At 38.1% G+C, this 12,767-nt stretch overlaps 1 protein-coding gene across 1 annotated transcript in view; it reads left to right on the top strand.

Moving 5' to 3' along the window:
• The first annotated feature begins 1,092 nt into the window (after positions 1-1,092).
• KYNU (kynureninase) overlaps positions 1,093-12,767 on the top strand; it is a 287,476-nt gene continuing 275,801 nt past the window's right edge. Inside the window, 1 exon segment of the mRNA XM_042783650.1 lies at positions 1,093-1,261. Coding sequence (XP_042639584.1) covers positions 1,093-1,261 — 169 coding nt within the window.

The raw sequence follows: 12,767 nt of genomic DNA, 5'->3' as shown, positions 1-12,767 counted from the left end.
TGTAAAGTCTGGATTGTACTCTAACCTTGTCAGGAGCCACAGCTATTCCCCTCTCAGCTAGATAATTCCTGCTGCTGGCATATCAGTCATTCTGTTTTATTCTGAAAAAAAAATGAGTCACTCATAACAATACTTTTGCTAAAGAAAAATAAACTAAACTCACTGCTATCAAGGCCACTCTTAGTGAACTTGTAAGACAAAGTAGAACTGCCCAATAGGATTTCCAAGGTGGGGCAATCTCCTTCCGTAGTGATATTGCCTCAGAAACCCAAGGAAGTGTTGCTATGAGTTGGGTCCGACTTGACGGCACATAACAACAGCAACAAATCTTTACGGAAGAAGTTGTTAACATCTTTCTGTCACAGGCAGCTGGTGAGTTTGAACTGTTCACCTTTTGGTTAGCAGTCAAGTTCTTTAACCACTACACCACCAGAGCCTCTATACCCTTATTAGACTCTACCATTACAAAGCTTCTCTCTATGATTCTTTAATATATCCTCTTGTTTCTAATTAAATGAATCATCTCACAGTTGAGGTCCAAATTTTCACATGGTGAGAGTTGTAAAACTATGATCCAAGAAAAACTAGGGATATAATAGTGGATTTGGGACAAGGAAAAGGAGAAGCTAGATGGGGCATTGTTTTTCCTACACCTTCACAAAATGATATTTAATGTTGTTCCCTAGTAAGATAAACCTCTAGTAAGATAGTCAGCAAGAAAGTCATAAAGCTAAATATGTTTGAAAGTCACAATGGAGTCTACATTTCCAGCACAATAAGGTTGGGAATAGCCTGCATTTAGCATTTTCTTTATCCTGAATACCATTATAATGGCTTTACGCATATTATCTAATTCAATCATTTCAACAAACTTAAGTTACTGTTGTCTTAATTTTATAGATAAGAAAAACTCAAGCATGGGGTTTAATATCACTTGGCAATTATATTATTTCTGAAAATTATATTATTATTTTAGAAGAAGGTGAGAAGATGGGAACCTTAGTTTAAAAAAAAAGTGCTTTACTTATGTGGTGATTTTCTACAGAAAAATGATGCCTATTGATTGTTTTAATTTTTAGAGAACAACTTGCAATGGAGCCCTCACCCCTTGAATTACCAGCTGACACAGTACAACGCATTGCGACTCAACTCAGATGTCACCCTACAGATGAGAGGGTTGCTCTCCACCTTGATGAGGAAGACACCCTGAGGCACTTCAGGGAGTATTTTCACATCCCCAAAATGCAGGATCTGCCTCCAAGTAAGAATACTGGAAAAGCTGTTTTCTTGTTTGTTTTTATAATTGTTTTATTAATTTATTGATATTTGCTACTGTGTGCATTTATCATAAATCTTTGAATGATTGTTCTGTTGCATAGTGAGTCATTGCAGTTGTGTCATAGAAGCAGCAGGTCTTCAGTGCTATTATCAACCTGTCTGTCTACCTGCGCCTCCGATTTTTTATGCTTCCTCTTCTCCTCTGAGGACCCAAACCTATACCTGCTTCATGTAATTTAAAGAAAAAGTGAAAATGAGACCCTATTGTAAGGCATGTGAAACCCATTTTGGCAGAATATTCTAGTCAACCTAGTAGTTTTTCCATTCGTGTAAAATGGTATAAAGTTAAATATTAAAATAAATAAACAAATAATTTTTATCATGTTTTTATACTTGTGCTCCTTATGTTTGTTTGTTTGTTTGTTTCGTAAAGAGGACTATAGTGTTTATTCTGTCATCTACTTCTCCGAACAATAAAGTGACTGATTGAAAATTATAGACAGAGACATTTACCTGTTCTCTAAGTACTGGGAGCTCAAAAAAAATTGCTTTTCAGTACAGTATTAGAGTATATGCTAGTCGGTGGCTCCCATTTATGATAGCATGATGTTTATCTTAGAAGAAATATTATTTTGAGACTTGGGGTATAATAGGAGGGAAATATGAATAACCATCTTTGCATGCTATGAGTAACGATGGAGTACATAGGACTTTGAAAAATGGAAACAAGAAGAAGAAGCAATTAATGCCTAAGAAATACATATCGTGTTTGTTTTTTTCTAGTTTTCTTAAGAACACAATAAGCAGGCCCTGTTTGCAGTTTGGTGAAAAATCCTCTTGATAAAACAAACATAGAGAGCACAAGTATAAAAACATGATAAACTCTCTATATATACATACATATATATATATAGATAGATAGATAGATATACATATACATATATATGTATGTGTATATATATATGTATGTATATGTGTATATATATATATATATACATTATATTTTTTTTAACTTTATATACCATTTTACACCAATGGAAATGCTACCAGGTTAAATGGAGTAATCTACTAAAATGGGTTTCACATACCTTACAATAGGGTCTCATTTTCATTTTTTCTTTAGATTAAATGAAGCAGGTATAAGTTTGGATACTCAGAATCCAAAGGCATCGGTTAATATGATTAATGGATAAGACTTGGGCTCATAACTGTGTTGTGTGATGCATCTTTTATGTAACATAAGGTGACAGTCAGTATTCACCCTAAAATATATAATAAGTTCCTCATGCTCCCAGGACCCTGTAGAATATGAGGGAAAATAATCTGAGATCACAGAAGAAAAATATTCCAGGTCTTTCTAGACATTTCGATTTAAATCTTAAAGGATTGAAAAAGAAAACTATTAATATATAATATTATGCAGAAATTAAATCTAAGAAAGAAAATTCTTTGAGGGAAAAAAAAGAGAAGGGTCTGATGATTTGTGCAGAACTCAGTGCAGAAGTCCTTGAAATACTCACCATTCACTTGAGACAGGTCAGCTTTGACTGATGACCCAACCCTGATATGCTCTCAGGCCACAGGCTGGCTGGAGGAAGCTTGATAAGCTCCTAGTTCAGGGATAAAACAGAGCCCTGGAGTGCCACAGGATTTCAGGTTGCCTTCTCAGCACAACCATAAGAACTATAAATTTATGTCCAGTAGTCTTCATAGCATTTATTGAAAGTTATTATCTTGTAGTGAATCACAAGACAAGCAGACAAGAGCACAAAACAAGTAAACAAAAGTACTAACGATAAATATAATGAGTGACTGAGTGTGGTAGTTTTGTGTCAGCTTGGCTGGGCCTGTTTTTAAATGTGTGGGCCGCTGGATATAGTTATTACCCATGATGAGACTGGTAATCAATTCCATGGTGGAATCTACTGGAGCAGCTGAGTGGCTGCCTTCGGGATATGGTCTGCTTCCAGTGTATAAGGGCATGTTTGGACCTTCATGTAGCCGAGTCTTCATTTAGCAGCCTGCCATGTTGTCTGCTGATCTTGGGACTGTTAATGGACTTGAATTAGTAGCTTGCCATGTTGTTTGATAATCTTGGTACTGTGCCATTTTGTCAACCTTGAGATTGTCAGCCTCAGCAGCCAGCAGCTACCTGAGTTAAGAGGTGTCTCTGGCTCTAGTGGGCTGGAAGCAAGAGGCAGAGCTAAAGCCCAAGGTCATGGGGCTTTTGCCCAGCCCCTAGACCTGGTACTTTGAACTCAAACTTCTAGCCTCCCAAACTGTAAGAGAATAAAATCCTGTTTGTTTAAATCATTCACTTATGGTATTTTCTGTTAGAGTGGCACAAGAGAACAAAAACACTGAGTATATTAAATAGAGAAGGAAGTGCATAGCAGAGGCACTAAGGTGGGAAGTGAAGCCTGAGTCTGAGAAAGGGTCCAGTGTGGCTGCAAGTTGGGCTGAGATGACCTGGGAAATAAGGCTAAGTAATGGCCATACATAGACATACAACCATGACTATTTCCTGGACACTGAAGTGATGCATTAGGACATTCTTTGGTTTCTTAGTTTGCCTGCCTTTTTTTTTCTTTCTCAAATGCCTTTCTCTTATATGATTTAGGGTAGCTCTGAATTTAAAATGTTATTTTAAATTTATTTATTTTTGCTACTGTACCTAAGACTCATTAACTAATAAAATGTTCATCCTCACCCTGAATTACTTCTATTCAAACAAATATTTATTAGTTATCTTGTCACATTCTTATATGTGCTTGGAAAACTTCGTCATACCCTATCTCTTTCTTTCCAATCTCCATGATTTGTGACAAAAAAAAAAAAAAAAAAAAAAAACCTCTAACAAAACTAACAGTGTTTGTTTTGAGAGGAAAGTGTGAACCCAGACAGCTATGAACTACTGGGTCCTCTACCTCTTTAGCTGGATGAATTTTGAGAAGAAATTAGTCTGTCTGAGCCAGTTTCTCCATTTGGAAAAGAAAAATACTGCTCTTGAACTCTCAGGATTGTTTGTAGCATTAACATGAGATTATGAATTAGGTTAGTCTAGAATAGGATGCAACAATGGAAGCACTCATTCTTTCATATCAAGAAATTTGGATTATCATTTGGTTCTATTTCACTTGTTTTCTCAGGTCTTTCTTGTAGAAGGACTGGGTGGAAGGTCTCGTCAGGCCACTACCTTGTCTCCTTCTTCTATACCAAGAAATTTAGAAGACAGCTACTTGGTCGACTGACTGTAAGAAATGTACACAGGTCCCCATTCTAAATAAAGGTGATCCAATGGAATGAGGAAATTATAGAACAATATCAATGATATCACACACAAGTAAAATTTTGCTGAAGATAACTCAAAAATAGTTGCAGTAGTACTGCCAGAAATTCAAGCGGTATTCAGAAGAGGATGTAGAATGAGGGATATCATAGCTGACATTAGATGAATCTTGGCTGAAAGTAAAGAATATCAGAAAGATGTTTACCTGTGTTTTATTGACTATGCAAAAGCATTCATCTATGTGGATCATAACAGATTTTGGATAACATTGAGAAGAATGGGAATTTCAGAATACTTAATTGTGCTCATGCAAAGCTTGGACATAGACCAAGAGGCAGTCATTCAAACAGAAGAAGGGGATACTGTCCTTGTTGTTCTTAGGTGCCATTGAGTCATCTCGAACTCATAGTGACCCTATGCACAGCAGAACAAAACACGTCCTGCTCCCGCGCCAACTCCATGATCCTCGCTATATTTAGGCCCATCACCACAGCCACTGTGTCAATTCATCTCCTTCAGGGCCTTCCTCTCTTTCGTAAACCCTCCACCTGAATGAGCATGACATCCTTCTCCAGGGAATGGTCCCTTCTGACAACATGACCAAAGTAGGTGAGACAAGTCTGGCCACTTTCACTTCCAAGGAGCATTCTGGCTAGAATTCCTCCAGGACAGATTTGTCCTGGGGATACTACATGGTTTAAAATCAGGAGGGGCGTGTGTCAGGGTTTTATTCTTTCACAATACTTATTCAATCTGTTTGTTGAGCAAATAATCTGAGAAGCTGTACTATATGAAGAATAATGTCACTTCAGGATTGGTGAAAGACTCATTAACAACCTGCAATATGCAGATGACACCACCCTGCTTGCTGACAGTGAAGAAGACTTGAAGTACTTACTGATAAAGATCAAAGACTACAGTCTTCAGTATGGATTACAACTCAATATAAGGAAAACAAAAATCATCACAACTGGACAAATAAGCAATATCATTATAAAGAGAGAGAATACTGAAGTTGTCAAATTTTTCATTTTTCTTGGATCTATAATCAATTCTCATGGAAGCAGCAGTCAAGCAATCAAAAGACATTTTTGCATTGTGCAAATCTGCTGCAAAAGACTACTTTAATGTGTTAAAGAGCAAAGATGTCACGCTGAGGACTAAGGTGCACCTTACCCAAGCCATGGCATTCTCAGTTGCCTCATACAGTTATGAAAGCTGGACAATAAATAAGGAATAACAAAGAAAAAACTGATATCTTTGAATTATAGTGATGACAAAGAATAATGAATATATTAAGGACTGCCAGAAGAATGAACAAATCTGTCTTGGAAATAGTAAAGCCAGAAGGCTCCTTAGAAGCCTTAGAAGTAAAGATGGCAAAACATCGGCTCAAGTTCTTTAGACATTTGATCAGGAGTGTCCAATTCCTCCAGATTGGACATGATTGGTAAATTAGAGGGTCAGCGAAAAATAAGAAGACCTTCAAGGAGGTGAATTTACACAGTGACTGAAACAATGGGCTTAACCATAACAACAATTGTGAGGATTACACAGGATTTGGCAGTGTTTCTGCTGTATATAGGGTCGTTATGAGATGGAACCAACTTAATAGCAGCTGACAACAACAGAATAAGGTAAGACTGTTAGTTTTCTTGTTCTTTCATAACAGGCTTTTGCCTTGACTAGAGATTTTCTACACCTGGTGAACATAGGATTCATGTACAGTGTTTGAAACAGTTGAATCAGAACCCAGGTAAACATAGAATTGGACATAAAAGCCTTTCTAGTATACTTAAAAGTTGACCCTAGTATCCTGATAATAGGTATAAAATTTGTTTGGTTAGTTATCCAATAGAACTTGAAACTTGAAAACAATTGAGAAAAAATTGCAACTTTAGAAAAGTCATTGCTGATTCTGAAAGAGAAGTCAGAAGAATGAAGATGAATTGATTCCACAAAGAATTCAAGCTATTTATTCATTTAAGAAGACACTTACAGTGACATAAAAATGTACTTTATTAACTCTTAGTTCTTTTAGATCAGTAATAAGCCAAATGTGGTCCCCTGACCAATAACAGCATTACCATATCCAGGGCACTTAGAAATGTAAATTCTTGGGTCTCATTACAGAATTATTGAATAAGAGACTCTGAGGGTGAGGCCTAGCAATCGGTGTTTTAAAAAACTTCCCTGTTGTTGTTATGTGCCCTCAAGTCGGCCCCGACTCATAGTGACCCCTCCTTGGGTTTCCGAGGCAGTATCACTACGGAAGTAGGATTGCCCAACCTTCCTTCCGAGGAGTGGCTGGTGGGTTTGAACCGCCAGCCTTCTGGTTAGCAGTCAAGTGCTTTAGCCACTATGCTACCAGATCCTAGGAGATTCTAATACACACTAAAGTTGGTACAGTGATAAAGGCATCTGGCTGCTAACCAAAAGTCAGTGGTTCGAACCCCCCAGCTACTCCATAGAAGAATGATAGGCAGTTTGCTTCCATAAAAAATTTACAGCCTTGAAAACCCAATGAGGGTCACTATGAATCAGAAGCAAGTCAATGGCCATGAATTTGGTTTTGGTTTGATTCCAGATCATTTGTGATGGTATCTTAGAGTTAGATCAATTAATTCCCATTCTCATTCTGTAAGAATCACTATAAGAATATAGTGTTAGTGCATATTTGTTGAATGAATGCATCCTTAGAACAAGAACAAGAAGAGCAAGAATGGGAATTAATTGATCTAACTATTTATCATCCTAATTGGTTTAGAATGATCATTCTCAAATTTTAGTGCATATCAGAATCTCCTAGGAGACTTATGGAAACACAGATTGCTGGGCCTCACTCTCAGAGTCTCTTTTTCAGTAATTCTAGAGTGAGGTGCATTTTATGTTAAGTAATTAAAAAAAAAGTAGTTTAAAATAAGTAGAAGTTGAAAAAGTAGTAAGTTTAAAATAACTGAAACCATGTTTTTTTTTTTTCAATTGCATCATATGCATGTGAAAGCTGTACAATAAATTAGAAAGACCAAAGAAGAGTTGATGCCTTTGAAATTGTTGTGTTCTCAGAGAATACTGAATATACCATGGAATGCCAGAAGAATGAACAAATCTCTCCTGAAACAAGGGCAGCTGGAATGCTCTTTAAAGGAGAGAATAGCCAGACTTGGTCTCATCCACTTTGTTCATCTTGTCAGAAGGGATCAGCCCTGGAGAAGGAGACCACCTGGTAGAGTACAGTGTCAGCAAAAAGGGGGAAGACCTTCAATGAGTTGGACCAATACAGTGGCTGGAAAAATTAGTTCATACGTAGCAAGGATAGAGAGGATGGCATAGGACAGGGCAGCGTTTTGTTCTCTTGTACATAAAGTCACCATGAGTCAGAGCCAACTCGATGCCACCTACCAACAACATGAAGAAAGAAAAACTAGGTCCTTAAGTGGCACAAATGATTTGCTCCCCACTACTAACCTAAAAGTTGACTGTTCTAACCTCCCAGTGTTGTCTCTGAAGAAATACCTGGTGATTTGCTTTTCATAAAGATTAAACCTACTGCCAGGCAGTGGATTCCAACTCATAGTGATGCTATAAGACAGAGTAGTACTGCCCCATAGGGTTTACAAGGCTGTAAATCTTTAAGGAAGTAGATTACATCATCTTTCTCCTGCAGAGAAGCTGCTGAGTTCAAACTGCCGAGAAAAATCTATGAAGCAATTCTACACTGTAACACATGGGGTCTCCATGAGTCAGAATGGACTCAAAGGCAACAATTTTTTGTTTTTCATTTTTGTTTCTCATTTTTGTTTTTAAAGAAATGATACAAGAACAGCCAGTATTATGAAAAGTTTTCTGATATCTTTCCATTAATTATAATGCTTGTGTTACATTTTTAATTGAAATTTTTATCCAAATAAGTAATTTTCCTTCTGTGCTTAGATTCTTCCTGAGATGTTTTTAGAGAAAAAGTCAAAATTATTTTTACTTAGCTGGTTTTGCACTTATTTTTAATATTTTTCTGAAGATCTTAAGCAAAAAAATAAGACCAAAAAGCAAAAGCACAAACAAGAAAGACAGAAAAGAATAGAAACCTCAAGATACGAATACTGGAAAGGATATTTCTCAATTTTTAGAAATGATAAATATTCCTTTTTGGAACATCTTTACTTTTATCTCTGATAGCATAATGGACAGTCCCAGAAGATACACTGCTTTTGCAGAAACAGAAGACAAGTCTTTTAAGGCCTTTAAATTGCAGTGCCAAACTGTCATTCAGTAAAAGAGTTGTGTTAATTTACATTTCCTCTAGAAATAAATATAATTGACTCATTGAATCTAGATATTACCAATGTCTTAGGGTTCTCCACAGAAATAAAATCAGCAATGATATCCCTCATTCCACATCCTCTTCTGAATCCAGCTTACATTTCTGGAAGTTCCATGTCAATGCACAGCAGCAACCATTTCTGAATTACCTTCACCAAAATTTTACTTCCGTGTGATATTAATGATATTATTTGATAATTTTCACATTCTATTGGATCACCTTTCTTTGGAATGGGCACAAATATTGGTCTCTTCCAATCAGTTGGCCAAGTAGCTGTCCTCCGAAATTCCTGGCAAAAACACACAATAGCCTCCAGCACTGCAGTAACATCTCAATGGTTATTCTCTCAATTCCTGGAGCCTTATTTTTTGCCAATTCCTTTAGTACAGCTTCAACTTCTTCACTTCTTCAATATCATTGGTTCTTGATCATACGCTATGTGCTATAGAGGTCAACCAATTTTTTTTTGGGGGGGAGGCAGTGCAGTGATTCTGTGTATTCTTTCCATCTTCTTTTGATACTTCCTGCATCATTTAATATTTTGCCCAGAGAATCCTTCAATATTGTAATTTAAGGCTTCAATTTATTTCTTCAGTTCTTACAGCTAAGGAAATGCTAAGTGTGTTCTTCCCTTTAGGTTTTCTATTTCTAAGTCTTCACACATTTCATGATAATACTTTATTTTGTCTTCCCAAGCCATCCTTTGAGATCTTCTGTTTAGCTATTCTATTTCAACAATTATTCCTTTTGGTCTGGTTACTCACCATTCAAGAGCAAGTTTCAGAGTCTCTTCTGATATCCATTTTGGTATTTTCTTCCTTTCCTGTCTTTCTAATGATCTTTTGCTCTTTTCAGGTATGATGTTCTTGATGGCATCCCAGAACTTGTCTGGTCTTTGTTCTCAGTGCATGAAATTTATTCTTCTGATGGTCTCTAAATTCAGGTGGAATGTACTCAAGGTCATATTTTGGCTCTTGTGGACTTGTCCTAATTTTCTTCAGCTTCAGCTGGAGCTTGTATATGAGTAATTGATGGTCTGATCCACAGTCAATGCCTGGCCTTGTTTTGACAAATGATACTGAGTCACCTCTTTCCACAGATGTTGTTGTTGTTTGCCACTGGGTCAGACCTGACTCATAGCGACCCCTCCTTGGGTTTCCTAGGCAGTATCACTACGGAAGTAGATTGCTCAACCTTCCTTCCGAGGAGTGGCTGGTTGATTTGAACTGCCAGCTTTCTGGTTAGCAGTCAAGTGCTTTAGGCACAATGCTACCAGAGCTCCTTCCACAGATGTAGTTGATTTAATTTCTATTTCTTTTGACAAGGTTCACATGTATAGTCACTGCTTATGTTGTTGAAAAAGGGTATTTGCAATGAATAATTCATTGGTCTGGTTAAAAAATTCTGTCATGTGCTCTCCAGCATCATTTCTATCACCAAGGCCATATTTTCCAACAACCAATGTTTCTTCTTTATTTCCACCTTTCACATTCCAATCACCAGTTGTGGTAGTTTGGTTTGTATGTCAACTTGGCTGGGCCTGGTTGAGTGACTGGGGAACTGGTGGTAGTTAATCCCCATGAGGAGACTGGCAATCAGCTCCATGGTGGGATCTACCACAAGCAGCTGGGTAGCTGCCTTTGGGTATGTGGCCTGCTTCCTGTATTTAAGGAGAAGCTTTGAGAATGGTCTCTAGCCTATGGCATGCTTGGACCCTGCATGTAGCCATGTCATTGTTCAGCAGCCTGCCATGCTCTGCCGGCCTTGGAACTTACAATGGACTTAAGCTAATGGCCTGCCGTGTGGTCTGTTAACATCAGGACTGTGCCTTTTTACTTGTCAACCTTGGGGCTTCCAGCCTCAGCAGCCAACAGTTGTTTGAGTGAAGAAATGCCTCAAGCTTCAGTGGGCTGGGAGCAGTAGGTAGAGCTGGACCCCAAGGTTGAGGGGATTTCACCCAGCTCCTAGAGCCTGGCACTTTGAACTTGGACTTAAAGCCTCCAAATTGTAAGAATAAACTCCTGTTTGTTAAGGTTATCCCATTTGTGCTATATTTCTCGTCAGAGTGGCACTGGGTAACCAGAACATGAGTGATTATCCATACATCTTGATTGCATGTTTGGTCAAGTTCAGACTACAGAATTTGGTAAGCATCTTCAATTTCTTTATCTTTTGCTTTGGTGGTTGGTACATAAATAAGAATGATAGTTGTATTAACTGGTCTTCCTTTTAGACATCTGGATAGTATCTGGGGTGTAGTAAATGATAGTGTGACTTTTATAGCCATAAGTCTTTGTAAACTCCATCGTGGAATTTGCCATGAGCAACTGAGTAGCTCCCGATTGCTAAAGTTATCCACCTGGGGTATCTCTGTTGAACCAGCACAGAGCAATCTTCTGGGAATTCACTCTCTCTCTCAGGTGTATAGAATTCTGATGATGGGATTGATTAGTGGTCACTCAGCCAGGCTCAAAAGGAGCCCTTCTAGAGGCAGAAGAAGTCTCTCTGACTGCTGGCTGAAAAAGATATACATGCTCCTGAGAGACACACGTTGCTGAGAGACACTCATTGCTGGGAGAAAAACTGAAAGAGACTGTTAGCTGAGAGACGGTGGGCTGAGAGAGACTGGGCATTGTTTCTGAACTTGAATCGTAGCCTGGTGCTTCCCTAATAAATCCCATAATCTGTGAGTTCTTTGTGGCCACTGCAGTGAATTACTGAACCCAGCAGAGGTGATGGGTGCTGCGGGAGGAACAGTTCATGTCAGGGGTGGGAAAGGACTGGAGGGAGGCAGCATGTCTGGACTCATAGGAATAGGCTTTGGGGTGCTAATGGTGATTCTGTCTTCCACTTGTAGGGTTAGAAGAGGTCAGAAGATGTGGCCTCCCTGCCCCTTTAGCAGTACTATTCCTGGCAGCATTGTCCTTCAGGATAGATCTTGAGATGTTCTTTTTGACAATAAATGTTTGTTATTCCTAACATAGTAGACCATGTTATTGTCTGATTCAAAATGGTCAATATTAGTTCATTTCACCTCACTAATGCCTACAATATCAATTTTTGACAACTTCTAATTTTCCTAGATTCATACTTCATACATTCCACATTCTGATTATTAATGAATTTTTGCAGTTGTTTATTCTCATTTTGAGTTGTGCCCTATCAGTATAAGAAGATCCTGAAAGCTTTACTCCATCCACATCATTAAGGTTGACTCTATTTTGAGGCAGCAGCTCTTCTCCAGTCACGTTTTGAGTGCCTTCCAACCCGAGGAGCTCATCTTTCAGCATTATATCAGACAATGTTCCATGGCTATTCATGTTTTCTGGTATTATACTGGATAGTGTTTCACTGCTACTCATAGAGTTTCCAGTGGCCAGTTTTTTCAGAAGTAGATGGCCTCATCCTTCTTCCCAGTTTGTTTTAGTCTGGAAGTTCCGCTGAAATCTGTCCACCATGGGTGGCCCTACTGGTATTCAAAATACCGGTCACATAGCCTTCAGCCCTGTGGAGGAGGTGCAAGTCCAAAATATGTAGGTCAAGTGACCTACTGGAGGCTATTTCAGGCTTGTATCCCCAAGTTCATAGGTCAGTTCATAGTTCATAGGTAAGAGTGTAGAGTGAAGACTTGAAAGTTCTACCAAAATATTTATTTATAGTTTTCAGGCAGAACATGACTTATGTAAGCTTCCTCTTCAAGGGATTAATTGATGAGACTACATTACACTGTTATTATAACTTGCTTTTGAGCTGACTCTCAGTCATGGGAAACCTATGCCTCAGAAGGTTTTCCTAAAACTGTGCTCCATAGGGTTTTCTCTTTTTTCTCCCATCTGGTTTTCAATGACTGATGTTTTTTTCCATACTTTTTTTTTTTTT

Source organism: Orycteropus afer, unplaced genomic scaffold (assembly GCF_000298275.1).
Source record: "Orycteropus afer afer isolate SDZICR_OR568_19922 unplaced genomic scaffold, OryAfe1.0 scaffold00023, whole genome shotgun sequence".
Taxonomy (NCBI): domain Eukaryota; kingdom Metazoa; phylum Chordata; class Mammalia; order Tubulidentata; family Orycteropodidae; genus Orycteropus; species Orycteropus afer.
Note: the sequence above shows the minus strand (reverse complement) of the source record. Positions and strands in the feature narration are given on the sequence as shown.